Raw genomic sequence first — 21,790 nt, 5'->3', positions numbered from 1 at the left:
GACTTGTTAAATATATATATATATATATATATATATATATATATATATATATATATATATATATATATATATATATATATATATATATATATATATATATATATATATATATATATATATATATATATATATATATATATATATATATGTGTGTGTGTGTGTGTGTGTGTGTGTGTGTGTAATATGTTATTGTACCCACGAAACGAGTGGTATTGATCAATAACAACACTGCACTAGCCAAGGAGTCGAACCTCTTGGCTAGTGGTGTTGTTATTGAGATTACTAGTCCCGCAGCTTAGGGGTATGCCCTACTAGGAGAGGTTAAAGGAAATCAACCTGATGACACTAAAGGACAGGAGAGATAGGGAAAACGTGATAACGACATATAAAATACCGAGAGGAATTGACAAGGTGGATAGGGACAGAATGTTTCAAGAGATGTGACAGCAACAAGGGGTCACAAGTGGACGATGAAAACTCGGATGAGTCACAGGGATGTTAGGAAGCATTTTTTCAGTCATAAAATTGTCAGGAAGTGAAATAATCTGGAGAGTGATGTAGTGGAGGCAGGATCCATACATAGCTTTAAGAAGAGGATCGATAAAGCTCATGGAGCTCCAGGAGCAGTGGACCTAGTAGCGACCGAGGAAGAGGCGGGGCTAGGAACTATGACTCGGCCCCTTCAACCACATATAGGTGAATACACACACAGGAGACAGGAGCTGTAACTCGACCCCTGTAACCACATATAGGTGAGCACGTATACACAGGAGCCATGAGGGCAGGAGCTACGACTCAACCCCTGTAATCACAAATAGGTGAGTACACACCTGTTTGCTTTTCACCAGGGACAGAACACATGCTTACAAACAAGTAATGTATTATGCAAGATTTTTGTACTTTGTGATGTGCATGTGTGGTACACGTGATACTATGTGCTGACTTGGAAAGTGCTACCCTGCACCACCCCACACCTCCCAGCTATCTCTCCTCCAGTCATGATCAACTAGTGTGCTCCACCTACCCTCCGATAATTATATACAACACACGTGTGTGGCAATGTTTCAGCTCAGCCACAGTTTTCTGAGAGAAAGTTTTGGCCACAGACGAAAACCCAGACATAAGGCGTTGCAATAGAGCAATGCGTTAAACTGTGGCCAAAATAGTGGTTAGTGCATGATAAAGTGGGTATCACGGTAGGGCGGGGGTGCACGATCGTTTAGGTATGGGAGGGGCGGTGGAGAGGAGAACCATGGAGGGACACACTACTGGCCCAGCACACGCCTGTGGGGTTACTCACCAGTATATATTCACTCTCACCACTCCCTCCCTCATCATTCTCGTGCTACCCACTTACTGCGCTACTCATGGCTAACACCAGCTGAAATTCTTTCACTAGGCTTTAGTTACCGTCGTGTTGCTGTTTCTTAATCTCAATCTCAATATAACTAGTGTTGTGTTTGTGTTAGTGAGCAGTGATGACGGGTCGAGTGCAGAAGGTGCTGCTGCTGGACGGTATTGATGCTGTGTGTGCACAAGTACTGACGCAGGCCGGCATAGCTGTCACCACACACAACAAACTCACCAAACAACAACTTCTCAAGGAAATTGCGGTAAATTGAAGCCTGGTAATTACCTGTCATAGCCCCCATATCACTTCACTTGCGAAGCATTGTTTACTCTCGTGTCGTTATGATGTCAAGAGATAGTCCAGCCATATCAGTGGTTTACAGTAATGTGCTAGCACCCAGATACTTCATTACTGTTAGATGAACAAGTGCAACATTTCCACTCGCACAGTGAGGGACCAGGGATCGATCCCCGGAAAGGGTGGAACGTTGGACTTGTTTCCTCACACCTGCTTTCCCAGTTCACCTAGCAGTAAGTTGGTACCCTGGTGTTAGTAGAAGATTGTGGGTCACATCCTGGGGGACAAATTAACCTAAGTTGCCCGAAATGTTCCGCACAACTAACCCCTCAAGGAAGGTTCCTTGATGTTGGTGAGGGGCTCTTGATTTAGGGAATTTGATGTGCTTCAGTTCCCCGAATTAAGCCTGAATGCCTTCCACATCCCCCCAGGCGCTGTATAATCCTCCGGGTTTAGCGCTTCCCTCTTGATTATAATAATCCGCACAACTAGGGACTTTCTATATGGTATGCCAGTGATGTCAGCTAGGTCCGTGTCAGTTGTATTATGTGCTTGTGGAAATGGAAAAAAATATCTATTGTATATCTATGAATATGGGAGTAATGCAGATTTATTGTAGCCTCATCATTTTCAAACTACAGTATATGCCTAAGAATACATGCACTAGCCTAGCGACAACCAGCCTAGTTGTAGCAATCAACACTCACTAAATTAGGAGGATCTTCGACAGATAGGCTATGGTGATGTGGAGGAGAATGAGAAGAGTAATGGGAGTTCATGAGGAAGGGCTGAATGTAAGTGGAACTGCTAGTTAAGAAGAGTGAAGAGGAGGAAATTGCTCTCCATTTCCCAGGCTTGAATCGGATTACCCTTCCCTTTCCTCAGACTCTGTATTACCCTTCTGGGTTCAGCGCTTCCCACTAAATGTAATAATATGAGAGGGGAGGTGGGTGTGGGATTTACGGAGCTGGGGGAGAGGGAGGGAGGTTGTTGATTGCTGGGGGGAAGCGGATACTCCAGTTACGTGTTGGTGGGGAGAGGTGTTTTGATGGAGTGGCTGATATACCCTCACACTTACTGTAGCATGGAGCGTCCTCTCCTCGGGGGAGAGTTTATTCATATTTTGTGAAAAGTCGGACAGCCACATCAGCAACGCAGGATAATCACCTGTTGACCTGGCTTTAGCAATACCCCAGGTAGGGGTATTGAGGGGTCATTAAACCCTCTGCTGGGGAGCTTATTCTCTATCTTATGATAGGCAACATCTGCCTCTCCGTGTTCACACTGAGCTGGGGAGCCCAGCACACATTTAGTTTGGTGGTATAAACCTTGGTAATAAATACCGACAAGTTGGTTTAGAAAGACACGTAAGCAAACACTATAACATATTTATTAGAAAACGTTTCGGTCCTGGGACCGTGATCAAGGTCCCAGGACCGAAACGTTTTCTAATAAATATGTTAGTGTTTGCTTACGTGTCTTTCTAAACCATTTAGTTTGGTATACATCATCTGTCGTCGGCGATTTAATGCTTACCAGCCTATAGTATAGGACCTACACTGACCCAAACACACTGACCAGGACAATGATCAATTTCCCGTTGAACATAAAACAGTTTTTTGAACCAGAATACACCCCAGCAACACATCACTTACTCTGGCCTGGATTCCAACACTCTTAACATGTCAAACCTTTCAGGGGCTCTTGCTCCGAGAACTTGGAGCTTTTCTTCCTCGATCATACCAGAGGGTTAGGACCCTCCTCCCAGCAGGCCTGGATAGAGGTTTGACCCCCACCCTCCCAAGCTTAGTTGGGGTGCGGCCTCCCAGCATTCATAAGTAGAGGTGAGGCAAACCAGGTGGTGGTTACGACCTCCCGGAATGCCTATGTATTAGTAGTAGGAAGAAGAAAACCAACACAGATCGTTACCACAATATGACTGGTTCAGTGGTACTGCGGAAAGACTGTCTGAGGACACATGAAGGTGAATTTAACTTACTAGTGCAACCACGATAACAGGGGCCTTGACAAAAAGGGCCACGATAACATGGGCCATGACAACAAGGGCCACGATAACAGGGGCCATGACAAGGGCCACGGTAACGGGCCATGACAAGGGCCACGTTAACAGGGGCCATGACAAGGGCCACGGTAACAGGGGCCATGACAAGGGCCACGGTAACGGGGGCCATGACAAGGGCCACGGTAACATGGGCCATGACAAGGGCCACGGTAACATGGGCCATGACAAGGGCCACGGTAACATGGGCCATGACAAGGGCCACGGTAACGGGCCATGACAAGGGCCACGGTAACGGGCCATGACAAGGGCCACGGTAACGGGCCATGACAAGGGCCACGGTAACAGGGGCCATGACATGGGCCACGGTAACAATGACCATGGCAAGGGCCACGGTAACAATGACCATGGCAAGGGCCACGGTAACAGGGACTGACAATGGCCACGGTAACAGGGACCATGACAATGGCCACGGTAACAGGGGCCATGACAAGGGCCACGGTAACAGGGGCCATGACAAGGGCCACGGTAACAGGGGCCATGACAAGGGCCACGGTAACAGGGGCCATGACAAGGGCCACGGTAACAGGGGCCATGGCAACAAGGGCCATGACAACAAGGGCCACGGTAACAGGGGCCATGACAACAAGGGCCACGGTAACAGGGGCCATGACAACAAGGGCCACGGTAACAGGGGCCATGACAACAAGGGCCACGGTAACAGGGGCCATGACAACAAGGGCCACGGTAACAGGGGCCATGACAACAAGGGCCATGGTAACAGGGGCCATGACAACAAGGGCCACGGTAACAGGGGCCATGACAACAAGGGCCACGGTAACAGGGGCCATGACAACAAGGGCCACGGTAACAGGGGCCATGACAACAAGGGCCACGGTAACGGGCCATGACAACAAGGGCCACGGTAACAGGGGCCATGACAACAAGGGCCACGGTAACAGGGGCCATGACAACAAGGGCCACTGTAACAGGGGCCATGACAAGGGCCACGGTAACAGGGGCCATGCCAAGGGCCACGGTAACAGGGGCCATGACAAGCGCCACGACAATAAGGGCCACGGTAACAGGGGCCATGCCAAGGGCCACGGTAACAGGGGCCATGACAACAAGCGCCACGACAATAAGGGCCACGGTAACAGGGGCCATGACAAGGGCCACGGTAACAGGGGTCATGACAACAAGGTCCACGGTAATAGGGGCCATGACAAGGGCCACGGTAACGGGCCATGACAACAAGGGCCACGGTAATAGGGGCCATGACAAGGGCCACGGTAATAGGGGCCATGACAACAAGGGCCACAGTAACAGGGGCCATGACAATAAGGGCCACGGTAACAGGGGCCATGACAAGGGCCACGGTAACGGGCCATGACAACAAGGGCCAGGGTAACAGGGGCCATGACAACAAGGGCCACGGTAACAGGGGCCATGACAAGGGCCACGGTAACAGGGGCCATGACAACAAGGGCCACGGTAACAGGGGCCATGACAAGGGCCACGGTAACGGGCCATGACAAGGGCCACGGTAACAGGGGCCATGACAAGGGCCACGGTAACAGGGGCCATGACAACAAGGGCCACGGTAACGGGCCATGACAAGGGCCACGGTAACAGGGGCCATGAGAAGGGCCACAGTAACACGGGCCATGACAAGGGCCACGGTAACAGGGGCCATGACAACAAGGGCCACGGTAACAGGGGCCATGACAAGGGCCACGGTAACGGGCCATGACAAGGGCCAGGGTAACAGGGGCCATGACAACAAGGGCCACGGTAACAGGGGCCATGACAACAAGGGCCACAGTAACAGGGGCCGTGACATGGCCCACGGTAACAGGGGCCATGACAAGGGCCACGGTAACAGGGACCGTGACAACAAGGGCCACGGTAACAGGGGCCGTGACAACAAAAGCCACGGTAACAGGGGCCGTGACAACAAGGGCCACGGTAACAGGGGCCGTGACAAGGGCCACGGTAACAAGGGCCGTGACAAGGGCCACGGTAACAGGGGCCGTGACAAGGGCCACGGTAACAGGGGCCGTGACAACAAGGGCCACGGTAACAGGGGCCGTGACAACAAGGGCCACGGTAACAGGGGCCGTGACAACAAGGGCCACGGTAGCAGGGGCCGTGACAACAAGGGCCACGGTAACAGGGGCCGTGACAACAAGGGCCACGGTAACAGGGGCCGTGACAACAAGGGCCACGGTAACAGGGGCCGTGACAACAAGGGCCACGGTAACAGGGGCCGTGACAAGGGCCACGGTAACAGGGGCCGTGACAAGGGCCACGGTAACAGGGGCCGTGACAAGGGCCACGGTAACAGGGGCCGTGACAAGGGCCACGGTAACAGGGGCCGTGACAAGGGCCACGGTAACAGGGGCCGTGACAAGGGCCACGGTAACAGGGGCCGTGACAACAAGGGCCACGGTAACAGGGGCCGTGACAAGGGCCACGGTAACAGGGGCCGCGACAGCAAGGGCCACGGTAAGAGGGGCCGCGACAGCAAGGGCCACGGTAAGAGGGGCCGCGACAGCAAGGGCCACGGTAAGAGGGGCCGCGACAGCAAGGGCCACGGTAAGAGGGGCCGCGACAGCAAGGGCCACGGTAAGAGGGGCCGCGACAGCAAGGGCCACGGTAAGAGGGGCCGCGACAGCAAGGGCCACGGTAAGAGGGGCCGCGACAGCAAGGGCCACGGTAAGAGGGGCCGCGACAGCAAGGGCCACGGTAAGAGGGGCCGCGACAGCAAGGGCCACGGTAAGAGGGGCCGCGACAGCAAGGGCCACGGTAAGAGGGGCCGCGACAGCAAGGGCCACGGTAAGAGGGGCCGCGACAGCAAGGGCCACGGTAAGAGGGGCCGCGACAGCAAGGGCCACGGTAAGAGGGGCCGCGACAGCAAGGGCCACGGTAAGAGGGGCCGCGACAGCAAGGGCCACGGTAAGAGGGGCCGCGACAGCAAGGGCCACGGTAAGAGGGGCCGCGACAGCAAGGGCCACGGTAAGAGGGGCCGCGACAGCAAGGGCCACGGTAAGAGGGGCCGCGACAGCAAGGGCCACGGTAAGAGGGGCCGCGACAGCAAGGGCCACGGTAAGAGGGGCCGCGACAGCAAGGGCCACGGTAAGAGGGGCCGCGACAGCAAGGGCCACGGTAAGAGGGGCCGCGACAGCAAGGGCCACGGTAAGAGGGGCCGCGACAGCAAGGGCCACGGTAAGAGGGGCCGCGACAGCAAGGGCCACGGTAAGAGGGGCCGCGACAGCAAGGGCCACGGTAAGAGGGGCCGCGACAGCAAGGGCCACGGTAAGAGGGGCCGCGACAGCAAGGGCCACGGTAAGAGGGGCCGCGACAGCAAGGGCCACGGTAAGAGGGGCCGCGACAGCAAGGGCCACGGTAAGAGGGGCCGCGACAGCAAGGGCCACGGTAAGAGGGGCCGCGACAGCAAGGGCCACGGTAAGAGGGGCCGCGACAGCAAGGGCCACGGTAAGAGGGGCCGCGACAGCAAGGGCCACGGTAAGAGGGGCCGCGACAGCAAGGGCCACGGTAAGAGGGGCCGCGACAGCAAGGGCCACGGTAAGAGGGGCCGCGACAGCAAGGGCCACGGTAAGAGGGGCCGCGACAGCAAGGGCCACGGTAAGAGGGGCCGCGACAGCAAGGGCCACGGTAAGAGGGGCCGCGACAGCAAGGGCCACGGTAAGAGGGGCCGCGACAGCAAGGGCCCCGGTAACAGGGGCCGCGACAGCAAGGGCCACGGTAACAGGGGCCGCGACAGCAAGGGCCCCGGTAACAGGGGCCGCGACAGCAAGGGCCCCGGTAACAGGGGCCGCGACAGCAAGGGCCACGGTAACAGGGGCCGCGACAGCAAGGGCCACGGTAACAGGGGCCGCGACAGCAAGGGCCACGGTAACTGGGGCCGCGACAGCAAGGGCCACTGTAACTGGGGCCGCGACAGCAAGGGCCACGGTAACTGGGGCCGCGACAGCAAGGGCCACTGTAACTGGGGCCGCGACAGCAAGGGCCACTGTAACAGGGGCCGCGACAGCAAGGGCCACGGTAACAGGGGCCGTGACAGCATGGGCCACGGTAACAGGGGCCGTGACAGCAAGGGCCACGGTAACAGGGGCCGTGACAGCAAGGGCCACGGTAACAGGGGCCGTGACAGCAAGGGCCACGGTAACAGGGGCCGTGACAGCAAGGGCCACGGTAACAGGGGCCGTGACAGCAAGGGCCACGGTAACAGGGGCCGTGACAGCAAGGGCCACGGTAACAGGGGCCGTGACAGCAAGGGCCACGGTAACAGGGGCCGTGACAACAAGGGCCACGGTAACAGGGGCCGTGACAACAAGGGCCACGGTAACGGGCCACGACAACAAGGGCCACGGTAACAGGGGCCACGACAACAAGGGCCACGGTGACGGGCCACGACAACAAGGTTCACGGTAACAGGGGCCACGACAGCAAGGGTCACAACAATAGGGGCCACAGAGTTAGGTCTGATTGCTGGTGACTTCTAGTGTCCTCATGCACACTACGTGCCAGACGGGCGGGTTACCCGCATCGCGGGGAAAACCGGTCTAAGTAACATTTTAGCAACTAGACAAGACTCGTGTGTTCCTCTCCTTGCACTTTCTCTCTCTCGTTTCTTGGGATCTCGCCCTTCTTGTCTCCGTGTGTGTTGTTCCTTTCTTCATACATCTAAATATGTTGTCTTGCTCGAGTACAAGCGTGATATTAGCTCTTTACTGATGTAAGTTCATGTAATTCCATCAACAATTGTTACATTATGTGTTTGCATTTTGTATATGCTCTGTAATGCAATATTTAGAATCGGTCACACGGCCGCCATACTCTACAAGATTCAAGGTAATTCCAGCAATATTTTTATTGTTCTTATTACTGAAACTTGTTTCTTGTCTTAACATAGATGCTGCCAGGTTATGTAAAACTTTTAAGTAATTTTTGTGTTGCCTTAAAGTTTACAATATTTCACTATTTTTCCCCATCCGTATGTGCTACAGTGACTGTAACTAGAATTTTTCTTGTATCAAAGCTATGTATTACACAGCTAAGTTATAAATTGGAGATAAATCTTTAGACAACGTTCGGTCTCATCGTGAGCCATTGGAACTTGATAATTACTATTTTAGGACGGACCGAAACGTTGTCCAAGACTTTCGGTTAATTTGCGAGTTGTTCCAGCCAAGGTATTATGACTTTTATGTATGACAACTGTTTGCTTGTTGGCTCAGGACTATGACGGAGTGGTGGTGCGCTCGGCGACGAAGGTGACGTCGGAGATCTTGGCTGCCAGTAAGCGTCTCCAGATCGTGGGAAGGGCTGGCACCGGCGTCGACAACATTGACGTACAAGCTGCCACTCGCCGCGGTGTCATCGTCATGAAGTGAGTCTACACCCCCTGCCATCCCCTATTCCTGTAACTAATTTATCCATCTCTCTCATTCCTGTTTCATATGACTTTTACTTTTCATCTTCCTCTCTCGCTACGTCTTCCTGGTTGGTTCTTTTCTTCATTGTCCTTCTGCCAATCTTCTAGATAGCTCCGCCTAAAGTGATTCTGGCCTTTTTATTGGACCTCATGGTTCTGACCCTATAATTGGTGCCCGATGATTCTGGCCCTATACCTGGTGCCTGTTGATTCTGGTCCCATAGTTGGTGCTGTAGATCACAGATCTGGTCAGAGGACTGTCATGGTGTCTCCGATGTGTGTCGATGGTGCCTCTCCTCTCCAACTCCAGCAAAAGTAACTGTTTCAGTGAGTCTACCCTTTGATTATGGGTCTGGTCCCGAACGCCGAAGGCAGCTCCAGCTGCTTCCTTCAGCCGATAGACGGCTCTTCTCAAGCCCGGGAGACGTACCGGTAGGTTTCCTGAGACTGCTGCTGCCCCTGCCCACCTAGCAGTGAGAATGGGTGCCCGCGTGTTTGCTAACAGCTCTGCGTTGCATCCAGAGAAAATATTTGGAAAAGTTTAATTCTGCTGAAAGTTGCTTCCTGTGTGAGGAAACTTCAGTCCAGCTAGGATTCAAGTGCTAGGTAAAAGGTATTCAACACAGTGAGGGATATCTCGTGATTAAAACACTCAGCAACCGAGCTAACACCTGTAAGTCAGCGGTGGCGGCTGCCATGGTCCACCATGGGACCATCAGCTACCCTTCATTAATATCTTAAAGGCACACCATCTTGCCGCGTCCGACCTAGAGCCGGCACTGCTGAATGGGCCATCACGTGACAAAGACCAGCGTCAGATGTTACCCTTACCACTAAACTAACATCTGTGTTTATCTATCAGGGCAGGGGGTGGTGGTTCTGGACAGGCATAGTTGTTGGTGGGTAGGAAGGCAGAGGGGATGATCATTAGTTCAGTAGGATGGTGGGTGTAGGATAATGGTAATTATAGGTTAGGTAAAGTTTATCAGGAAACAGGACAAGTGTTTACAAACGCAGGTCTTAGTCACATGATGACCCGCAGCTGGAGCTTTCTGCCAGCTGACAGAGGCCTTCGCTGGCTTACCAGTCTACTCCTTTAAATGACTGTAGGTATAGTATCTGTTAAGGAAGGAGGAAATTGATATGTTAGGGAGGGGGAAATTGATAGGGTGGGAGGGGGAATGGTCATAGTTGGACATGGTCTACTGATTGGAATGGGTATTGTTGGAGTGAGGATGGGGAGTTCATCCTAGAGGTCATGACATAATTATCCCTTTAAGGTCGTATCCATTACTTTCTTACCTGGGAGACAGGTAACCGGTTTTAGTGTATTTTCGACTCTGGCAGCCTAGTAACTTGCTTGGTATCTCTGTGGTCAAGTAAACTGTTGCCTCCCGCAAGCCTGTCCTGTAGGCTGGCTGATTCAGCATTTTCTTAAAACTTAAGTTTCATCCGTCAGTATTTGTTGACAACTTGTGGCAGTAAGTTGAAGAGTGATCACTATTGTTTGCAGTGTTCTCTCGCTGTGACGCTATTGTTTGCAGTGTTCTCTCGCTGTGACGCTATTGTTTGCAGTGTTCTCTCGCTGTGACGCTATTGTTTGCAGTGTTCTCTCGCTGTGACGCTATTGTTTGCAGTGTTCTCTCGCTGTGACGCTATTGTTTGCAGTGTTCTCTCGCTGTGACGCTATTGTTTGCAGTGTTCTCTCGCTGTGACGCTATTGTTTGCAGTGTTCTCTCGCTGTGACGCTATTGTTTGCAGTGTTCTCTCGCTGTGACGCTATTGTTTGCAGTGTTCTCTCGCTGTGACGCTATTGTTTGCAGTGTCCTCTGCCTTCGCTATTCAGTTTTCTTTAAATAAGTTAACATGGCCTGAACGCTTACCATCACACGACGCCGTACAACCCATACTGGTTTAGCGCTTGTTAGATATATTGCATTGAAGGGAAGCTCTAAACCCGTTTGGATCATGCAGCGCCTGGTGAACGAGAAGTAATCAGATGCGACACAATCCTCTCTTGGAGTCTGTGTGACTCCTACGGGTTTACAGCTTCCCAGATTATTATTATTATTATTATTATTATTATTATTATTATTATTATTATTATTATTATTATTAACAGAATGCAGCCGTCTCTGTCGCGAATATTTAATATTTACATTCCATAAATTCTGTTATTGAAGGTAATTAATGTTATGAGAGCGTGAGCAGTTGTCAGTGTAGGTCAAGGTGGGTGTTACATGGGGCGTCAGGTCAAGGTGGGTGTTACATGGGGCGTCAGGTCAAGGTGGGTGTTACATGGGGCGTCAGGTCAAGGTGGGTGTTACATGGGGCGTCAGGTCAAGGTGGGTGTTACATGGGGCGTCAGGTCAAGGTGGGTGTTACATGGGGCGTCAGGTCAAGGTGGGTGTTACATGGGGCGTCAGGTCAAGGTGGGTGTTACATGGGGCGTCAGGTCAAGGTGGGTGTTACATGGGGCGTCAGGTCAAGGTGGGTATTACATGGGGCGTCAGGTCAAGGTGGGTGTTACATGGGGCGTCAGGTCAAGGTGGGTGTTACATGGGGCGTCAGGTCAAGGTGGGTGTTACATGGGGCGTCAGGTCAAGGTGGGTGTTACATGGGGCGTCAGGTCAAGGTGGGTGTTACATGGGGCGTCAGGTCAAGGTGGGTGTTACATGGGGCGTCAGGTCAAGGTGGGTGTTACATGGGGCGTCAGGTCAAGGTGGGTGTTACATGGGGCGTCAGATCAAGGTGGGTGTTACATGGGGCGTCAGATCAAGGTGGGTGTTACATGGGGCGTCAGGTCAAGGTGGGTGTTACATGGGGCGCCAGGTCAATGTGAGTGTTACATGGGGCGTCAGATCAAGGTGGGTGTTATATGGGGCGTCAGATCAAGGTGGGTGTTATATGGGGCGTCAGATCAAGATGGGTGTTACATGGGGCGCCAGGTCAAGGTGGGTGTTACATGGGACGCCAGGTCAAGGTGGGTGTTATATGGAAATAAATGGTATAAAATACCGACACAATGGAAATATAAACACAAATGCAGTATAATGTGATCCTTTATTGACAACGTTTCACCCACACAGTGGGCTTTTTCAAGTCACACACGGATCTACCTGGGGGTGGAAGGTACGAGAGTATTTATAGTCATGTTCAGAATGTTGAGGTCAGGTGGAGAATGCTGCATCTGATGATCTACCGAGTGGGGTTATAGAGTCTTGGGTAGCTTGGCAGGGGTATTGGACAAGTTGTAGACCTTCTGCAGTGTTCTATGTTCTTATGTGGGATAGCGATGAAGAAGTTTCTTGGCGAGTGGTTCAGCTATGTTATAGAAGCCATTGTTCTGGTTGAAATTGTTGGTTATAGAGATAAGCGATGATTCCAGGATTCTTCTGTATTGAGTGTTGTCTTCTGTGGCTATAAGTCTTGAGTTTCTGTAGTTAATTAAATGGTTGTGTGAATTAACTACAGAAACTCAAGACTTATAGCCACAGAAGACAACACTCAATACAGAAGAATCCTGGAATCATCGCTTATCTCTATAACCAACAATTTCAACCAGAACAATGGCTTCTATAACATAGCTGAACCACTCGCCAAGAAACTTCTTCATCGCTATCCCACATAAGAACATAGAACACTGCAGAAGGTCTACAACTTGTCCAATACCCCTGCCAAGCTACCCAAGACTCTATAACCCCACTCGGTAGATCATCAGATGCAGCATTCTCCACCTGACCTCAACATTCTGAACATGACTATAAATACTCTCGTACCTTCCAACCCCAGGTAGATCCGTGTGTGACTTGAAAAAGCCCACTGTGTGGGTGAAACGTTGTCAATAAAGGATCACATTATACTGCATTTGTGTTTATATTTCCATCCGTGGGTGTTATATGGGGGCGACAGATCAAGGTGGGTGTTATATGGGGCGTCAGATCAAGGTGGGTGTTAAGACACATGTGCAACATCTGGATATCTTTATTGTAGTAGACGTTTCGCCATCCAGTGGCTTTATCAATACAGATTCTAGGACATAATAGGAAGACAGTAGAACTATATAGTTCTACTGTCTTCCTATTATGTCCTAGAATCTGTATTGATAAAGCCACTGGATGGCGAAACGTCTACTACAATAAAGATATCCAGATGTTGCACATGTGTCTTAACTTTCATATTGTCGGTATTTTATACCTTTCTTGCACAAGGTGGGTGTTATATGGGGCGCCAGATCAAGGTGGGTGTTATATGGGGCGTCAGATCAAGGTGGGTGTTATATGGGGCGTCAGACGTTCACATCGGTTGACGGGTGGATGAATAAGTTTTAGATACACTAGTGGAAGCTTAGCTATGCAAATCTTAACTATAAGTCGCCTTGATGCGGCCTCGGATAGTTGAAGTCTGGAAAAAGAAATAACAAAAGCAGACCTTTCTTAACTACGTTTCACCTATTCCGAGGCTTTAATCAGGCACTCGATGAAGCCTCTTGTGGGGTGAAACGTCGCATCAAAGAAAAGGTCTCTTTGTGCTATATTATCATTTACTTCTGGGATCCCCAGCCACTTGTCACTGACGTAGGTTTGCTAACCAGTCCCGAACAAATTACTAGTATGTAAGAGTATTTAGGCTTCCAGTAGGTGACTTGGACCTGCCTAGCATGGACCAGTAGGCCTGCTACAGTGCTCCTTCTTTTTTATGTTTATGTTCTAATGGTATCGTTTACCTTGTGATATGAATCATAATGAATAGAAAGGTACAGTACCGTGACTGGAATAGATAAACAATCCGCGCATAGGAGAAAGAAACTCTTGACTAGAACCATAAGTCGGACCGAAACGTTCCCCTAAGTTTCTTTATCCTATGTGTGGGCTATTTGTGTATAAATCACGATTTTATCGCACGACTTATCAGTGAAAACTCGCGCGAAGTCGTGTCCAGTGTGACTGAGATGTTTAAATGAGTTGCCTTTTTGACTCACGAAATCGTAATGACACGATTGCAAACAAACCATACCCCGGCCGGGATTGAACCGCGGGTTCAATCCCGGCTGGGGTATGGTTTAGTGGACTTTTTAGTCACGGGTCTACAAAACCTCACTGAATGCGTGTATTCTGCAGTACCCCTGGAGGCAACACCCTGTCTGCGGCGGAGCACACCTGCGCCATGATCTGCGCCATGTCCCGCTTCCTGCCTCAGGCCTGCGCTGCTCTCAAAGCCGGCACCTGGGATAGGAAGACCTACCTGGGCTCAGAGCTCCACGGCAAGACTCTTGCCATCGTGGGCCTGGGCAGGATAGGTAGGGAGGTGAGTCCCCATGATGTCATTATCATTCACAGCTAAAACCCCTAAACAAACCACGGTACGGGTAAGGGTTAGAGCTTATGGTAAGTGAGTTTTAAAACTCCAGGCCTTTGCGTAAGCCATTGGTCTAGCTGGCCTAGTGGCTTACGCACTGGCCTTCAGTACTCGTGCATTTTTGTAAATAAACACTTTCATACTGCTTTTGTATATAGTTTATTCATAAGGACCGAAAACTTAAATTAGTTTATTTATTGCTACTTTTAATAAAAGTCACTTCGCAGGTAGCCAAACGTATGCAGGCCTTTGGAATGATTACCATTGGTTATGACCCCATAATCCCGGAGGAGGTGACGAAGGAGTGGGGTGTGGAGTCCCTAAGTCTGGAGGCACTGTGGCCTCGGGCTGACTATATCACCGTGCACACGCCCCTTCTACCACACACCAAGAACCTCGTCGGTGAGGAGGTCCTGGCCAAGTGCAAACCCGGGGTGCGCATCGTCAATGTTGCCCGTGGTGGTATTGTGGACGAGGCAGCGCTACTCAAGGCTCTGGAGAGGGGCACCTGTGGTGGTGCTGCGCTGGACGTCTTTCTCGAAGAACCACCAACTGACACCACACTTTGTAGGCATCCAAAGGTAATGTCCACTCTGTCAGGAGATACTCCCATTATTACTCTAGATATACCAATACACTCGTGCATATAAAGTAACAGACATAAGCTAGGAGCTAGTACCTTACGTCTGCTAGTGAGTATAAAATATGTACACCTGCAAAGGGTACTGGTGTACATATGCTCATGAGGTACTGGTGTACACAAGCACACACGGCTCACTGGTTCAGTCTGTCCAGGAAACTGCACACCCGTTGTTTCAGGAAACTCAAACTTGATGCGATAATAAGTCTCTCTTAAAGCACACCGTTAAAAATATTCCTGAGATTTTTATTCTGAAAGTAATGTCTCATTTTTGTACGTGACCTTGTTTGTCTTGATGTGATAGTGTGAACCAATCAGGTCCGTGACCTTGCTTGCCCTTTCTGTCGTGTGTGAACCAGTCAGGTACTAGTTCGACTGCTCTTCTTCGATACTTACCTAAGATTAATGTTGGGTAATTTTGGTGCTGGCGAAGGGCTCTTCCCCAGCACCAAAATTACCCTCCCTTTCCCTGTATCAGACATAATTACTTCCCACTTTCAAGGTACTTTATGACCCCCCATTCCCTGTGATTTCTGTGTATATCTATTTAAACAAAAAATTACATCTTACAGCGGGAGTTCGAACCAGAGATTAAGTTAGCTGTCAAGGCGAAATCTCAAAATGTCACCGTGACCGACTGTGCCATTAATTTAGAAAGTCATCAGTCACTTAGAGCATCATCATTAAAGGCTTCAGCTTAGTCTAGACCTTCAGTGCTGAAGGTGGAGCTTCACTCATAGGCCCTGAGTGTTTTTTACACGAGGTTTTACAAGGTCAATTTAAGGTTCCTAGCTTTATTTACAAGCTAAGAGCTGTTACCTACATCAGCTCATTTAAAAGCCTTTTTATTATTACGAGACACACACATAGGGAACAGGATGATTGTTTTATATCTACGTTTAGAAGTGATCACTAAAAGTGGTCACTTCTAAACGTGACCTTGTCGTGATCACTAGAAGTGATCAAGATCCCAGGGCCAAAACGTTTTCTAATAAATATGTCCTAGTGTTTGCTCTCGGGTCTCTAAACCAGTTTGTCGGCATCTATTACCGAGGTTTATATCATATGTTTATAGCCTTATTTTCTCTTACAACTGTGAAGTTAATTCATTCTTGTAATAGTTGTATGTGGTATAGCGAGACCCACCAGCTGATGATACTTGTATAGTTCAGTACATATATTGAAGGAAACGTTTCGCCACGAGTGGCTTTATTAGCCCTAGTGAAGCCACTCTTGGCGAAACGTTCCTTTAAAAAATGGATTGTACACTTGTGTCATTATCCACAACTTATATTAATGTGTACACCTGTGAAGCCAGTCTCGTACTCTCGTAATATCGTGTACACTATTAACTCGTTAACACATTTGATATACATTTATAGCGCTGGAAGGGAACAGGTGTGGTGAGGACAGGTAATAACGAGCAGGTGTTGTCCGGCAGGTAATATGCACCCCTCACCTGGGCGCTAACACGGTGGAGGCGCAGCAGAGGGTAGCGGTGGAGATCGCGCAGCAGATAGTGGACATGGTGAAGGGTAAGCCCCTGGTGGGCGTGGTGAACGCAGCAGCCCTCACACACGCCACCAGTCCCGCCAGCAAGGACTGGATCGAGTTGGCTCAAGCCCTGGGCTGCCTGGGTAGCCACCTCAGCCAGCCGGCCGACACACCAGCCAGCACAGTCCATATTGACCTCTACGGTCAGTTTCTCTTTGTGTATTTTGGCTTCGTGGGTGTAATGACCCATTTGTGATTGCCTGATTGTAGTAGCCACAAGGAGCAGATCATATCAATGGTGTACGGTACCGAAAAGTACCGTACACCACTGTACTGTCTGTACATGTGTTTTATTCCTGTTCAGGAGCATTGTCTAGTCTTCAGTAATTTATGCATAGATATTCGGTCAGAGAAACCTGCTAAAACAGAGTTTCCCAAATCTTACAAAAGCTATTTCCTTTTATGTCAACTTATGTTGGATTACCTGAGCCTATAAAAACTCGTACTGTATTTAACCATATAAAAGAAAGTTAGAGGTACGTCTGGCAGAGAGGTTACGGAATGTAGGCAGGAGACGTTGAAATTTGTGCGTCAAATCAAAGACTGTGTGGGGGTTAGGAATCATGGTAGGAGAGGCTTAAAACTCGAAGTTGTGTGAATTTTTTTTTTTGCAATCGTATTATTTCGATTTCGAGAGAATGAGCTCAAGTATTGTGATATGGGGTGAGGGGGGGGGGTGTCACTGTTGCCACCAGTGTACACGCTTCTTATCTGGCAAAGTGATCACTAGATTACAGTGAAGATATCACTGTGTAGCAGGTTCATGTTTACTAGTGCTGTGGTATCTATTTATTTATTCCAGTGTGAATAATCCGTTACTTCCTCACTTTTTTTAGTGATTTCTCTCGTTCAGCACTTTTTCCTCACTTTCCTCACTCCTCACATTGCTTGGGTCAAACAAAAGTGTTTTGTGAGTTCCTTAAATAGTTACATATATTTTAATCTCCTGACAGTGTTACAAGTGCTAAGTAATTTTGATTCACGAAATCGTAATAACACGATTGCAAACCAGTCACAGAACGGGTCTGCGAGTTTTAAGACTGGCTTACCATGGGTTCGAGTCTCTTCCATTCTGTGATTTAAGTGTTTTTTTTTATTTGAGCAGTTATTTAACCCCAAAACCCTTGATTTTATAAGCCATATTTTTCCTGTTTGACTTGTGTTTATTTTCTAAAATTTTATAATTTCAGTAGATATTAACCCTCTCATGCTCCACTTAACACACCCCATCACTGCCAACCTTTTTTTTATTTATTTTTTTAGCATTTAGCATTTTTAGCAACAAATTCACCCCACGTTGCTTCCTTTGTTGGCACTGTTTTGAGTAACAAAGGAATGGTTTCTCCGGCTGTTTTGACAGAACTAATGAGAAACTTGAGCCGGCAGAGCCATTGATCTTCCCTGGTTGCAAGTCAGATCAGAACTACAACCACCATGACCACGTCTAATGTGACTTGCTAACTAGCTGTATCATTTTGTTAGTCTTTATTCTCCTTCCCCATTAAGATAGCTTTTGTTTATTAATGTGCAACAATATCTTTGGTACAAATTTATTTTTCAGGGCTTTAATCTCTCTCTCCTTTTATGTATTTCCCTGATTAAGTCTTAAAACCCCTGTTAAATCCAATTTTAATTCTTCCGTTCACTCCCTCATTATCTTATTAAAGATCGTAATTTATAACCCCATCATTTTACATCTCTGTGCGAGACTGTAGTGGCAGGAAGAACCCCTGGTGCATCCTGTGTCATTATTTGTTCTGATAAAGTGATGTTGTCCAGGGAGCGAGGTAAGCAAGATGGACACCTTCCTGGGCTCTGCTGTGCTGGTGGGGTTACTGCGAACCACCTCACCGGACGGTATCAACATGGTGAATGCACCTCTGCTGGCACAGGAGTCTGGCATCGACCTCACCCACCATGCCCACCCACACACGCCAGCGCCTCTCATCGCCGCCCCAGAGGCACTCGTGGTCAGGGTGTCGCGAGGTGCCGACACACACGTCCTCCTGGGTGAGTAACTCCGGTGTTGATCTGATACGACTGTTCGCTTATCTTAGTTGTTACGTGCGTGACCAGTTGATGCACGTGTTCCTGCATTGTGTTAGTGTTGTTGCTAGTGCTAGCCTGCTGTCACCCATGGGTGGGGGCTAGCCTGCTGTCGCCCAAGGGTGGGGGTTAGCCTGTTATCACCCAGGTGTGGGGGCTAGCTCCTGGAGGGAATGGGGGGGGGCATTCTGATTCGATCCAAGGAAGAGGAGGGTACGTCCAATTCCTTGGCTCAAGATCCCCTCACCAGCAGGTAATTTGAATGACCACTGCTATTATCAGAACTTTTGAGTTGTTCTAGTATTCTTAATATGTAACACTGGCGTAGCTACATGAAGTCAAGAGATGATGATGTAACACTTGTCACCACCGGTGTTTAACTGTAGTTTATATACCTTTGAAGAGTTTCGAGAGTTAATCTACTCTCTGAGCCCGGCCATGAGCTAGGCTCGTCTGGGGCTTGCCTGGTCAACCAGGCTGTTGCTGCTGGAGGCCCGCTGCCCCACATATCCATCACAGTCTGGTTGATCTGGCACCTGGTGAAGATACTTGTCCAGTTTCCTCTTGAAGGCTTCTAGACTTGTTCCAGCAGTGTTTCTGATATCTTCTGGTAAGATGTTGAAAAGTTTGGGACCCCGGATGTTGATACAGTGTTCCCTTATTGTCCCCACCGCACCCCTGCTCCTCACTGGGTTTATTTTACACTTCCTCCCACATCTCTCACTCCAGTATGTTATGGCAGTGTGCAGATTTGGGACCAGGCCCTCGAGTATTTTCCAGATATATACATTATCATGTCTCTCTCTCTCCTCCGCTCCAGTGAATACATGCTCAAGACTTGCAGGCGTTCCCAGTAGTAAAGCCTGTGAAGCTCACATTGAGTTTTACTGGCTCAGTGTGAGCCGTAAACGGTCTCTGTATTTGTTCCAGCTCCGATATTTCTCCTGCTTTGAACGGGGCCGTCAGCACTGAGTAATATTCTAAGTGAGGGAGCACTAGCGATTTGAAGCGTCACCATCGGCATTAATTCCTTTATTTTGAAAGTTCTCAGTACCCGCTCCGTCATCTTTCTGGCTGTCGTGATCTTTGTCTTGTTATGGACTTGCAACGAAAGGTCCGTTGACATAATTATTCCCAAGTCTTTTACGTGTTCCTTACGTTCTATTCGGTGACCCTCTTGAGTTTTGTATATAGTGTTCCTTTTGAGTTCTTCATTCTTTCCATTCTTTGATGTTGCAGGCGGCGCTGCTGGTGGACACGCGACGTTGTATGCACTGGATGGCTGTGTATGGGAGTCCGGCCTCACGTTAAGCAATAACATGCTCTTCTTCAGCGCCTCCCCCAGCGCTACCCCACTGGCCACCATCGCCACCAAGCTGCTGGAGGGGCAACAGGCAGCCGTCACTTCTCTCCTTTCCTCATCTCCATCCTCCAAGGAGAGGTGGCATGTCGTCAGGACGGATTCAGCAGTTGCCCTGGGCACCACCAGCATCCCTGGAGCCCAGCTCAGAGCCCAAGTCACCTTTTGAGACTGTCCTCCATCATACCAGAAGTCGCGCTCAGAACTGATGTTGATTCGCCCAGCCTCGAAATATTCTCTAACAATAACATCCTCCCGTTAACCACCTGTGATGACCCACTACACTTGGTGAACCCAGATTTTGGATTTTTATCTTATCCAAAACTGTCCTAAACCCCCCCCCCCCGGATGTAGCAGGAGACATGACACTCATCCAAAACCCAATTTGTGGCTAAAATTTTTATTTATCATATGCAAGGGAGTATTGTTAATAAATTTTACAGAATGCGTCACAGTTCCTACGCATAAACTATAGCCAATGTGCCGTCATTATGTAGTTGAATTTAAAAAAAAAATGATAAATTTATTGATATTTTTTGTACCCTTGAAATGATTTATTCCAGTATATAAAACTGCGATAAATTACTTCTGGTCACTTTTGTTTATAAGTTTTAGTGCTGGTGATTTTTTTTTCGCCCATTTCCCCCGCCTCCCTCAGTGTAAAATTAATTATACGGATTATTCTGGTTAGGTTACGCAGCGCTGTATGACCCTGGTGGGTTTAGCGCTTTATTTTGATTATAATAATGAGGTCAGGTCAATAGGTCAGGTAAACAACTTGGTCACAGGAATGCGACAGTTATGTTAAGAACGTTCCTTCGTGCCTGCGAGGGGCTCTTGATCTAAGGAACTGGATCTATGCTCCCCTTGGATCAAACCTGAATGACTTATTACCACAGGTGCTGTATTACCCCTGAGGGCTGAGCTCTCTCTCCCCATAAATTTAATCGCAGCGTAATAAAAAGTAAGTCTGTGGTTACTAACAGTGAAGATGGTAGTGAGGCGCGACACCTCCAAGGAGGTTCCTCCATGCCTGTGAGAGGCTCTTGATCCGAGGAATTTCACGGGTGCTCCATTGGGTTGAACCTAAATGCCTTCCATTCCCATAGTCGCTACATGACCCTCCTATGGGTTTAGCGCTCGCCCATAAATTCAATAAACAGAAGTACACGAGTGTACTGCTCTATTGCGAGGAAAATTATTAGGGGTAAGAAAATGACTGTTTTTGAGCGCACCGGCTGTCCTCCCGAGGCAGGGTGACCCGAAATAAATAATATACAACCACACTCAAGGAAAGACTGTCATGCTACAAGTGTTCAGACAACACGAGTTGACTTCCAACTGTAACATCCTCCCCCATCCTGAGGTCCACCTTTACTACCTGGAGTTTATCAGGAGAGGGTTTCGGGGGTCAACGCGTCCGCGGCTCTGAGACCAGGCAATAGTTTCCCCTTATCTTCCCCGTCTCTCCTATATAACACCAACCTCACTGTCCTAAAAAACTCTGGTGTTTTAAGTAAGCTACCTATCCCACACACAAGTATACATAATATATTAAGATAAATGACAAAAAAATGGAGGACAGTCAGGTTGGGCAGGAACCAGGAAGGATTAACATAAATATATAAGATCAAAGTAAACTTTGAAAAAATGGAAGGGAATTAACGAATGTACGAATGCAACCAAGGCAAAAAACACTAAAA

The 21,790-nt window shown here is 49.1% G+C and overlaps 1 protein-coding gene across 1 annotated transcript; it reads left to right on the top strand.

Annotated features, from left to right (window-relative positions):
• Positions 1–1,309: 1,309 nt before the first annotated feature.
• Positions 1,310–20,613, top strand: LOC128687889 (D-3-phosphoglycerate dehydrogenase). Its single transcript, XM_053775459.2, has 7 exons — positions 1,310–1,613; positions 8,933–9,084; positions 14,250–14,436; positions 14,715–15,068; positions 16,569–16,824; positions 18,461–18,691; positions 19,967–20,613. Exons 1-7 carry the CDS (start codon positions 1,479–1,481, stop codon positions 20,254–20,256), a joined length of 1,605 nt encoding a protein of 534 aa, XP_053631434.2. The 5' UTR covers positions 1,310–1,478; the 3' UTR covers positions 20,257–20,613.
• Positions 20,614–21,790: the final 1,177 nt, after the last annotated feature.

Source organism: Cherax quadricarinatus, chromosome 10 (genome assembly GCF_038502225.1).
Source record: "Cherax quadricarinatus isolate ZL_2023a chromosome 10, ASM3850222v1, whole genome shotgun sequence".
NCBI classification, from domain to species: Eukaryota; Metazoa; Arthropoda; class Malacostraca; order Decapoda; family Parastacidae; genus Cherax; species Cherax quadricarinatus.
Note: the sequence above shows the minus strand (reverse complement) of the source record. Positions and strands in the feature narration are given on the sequence as shown.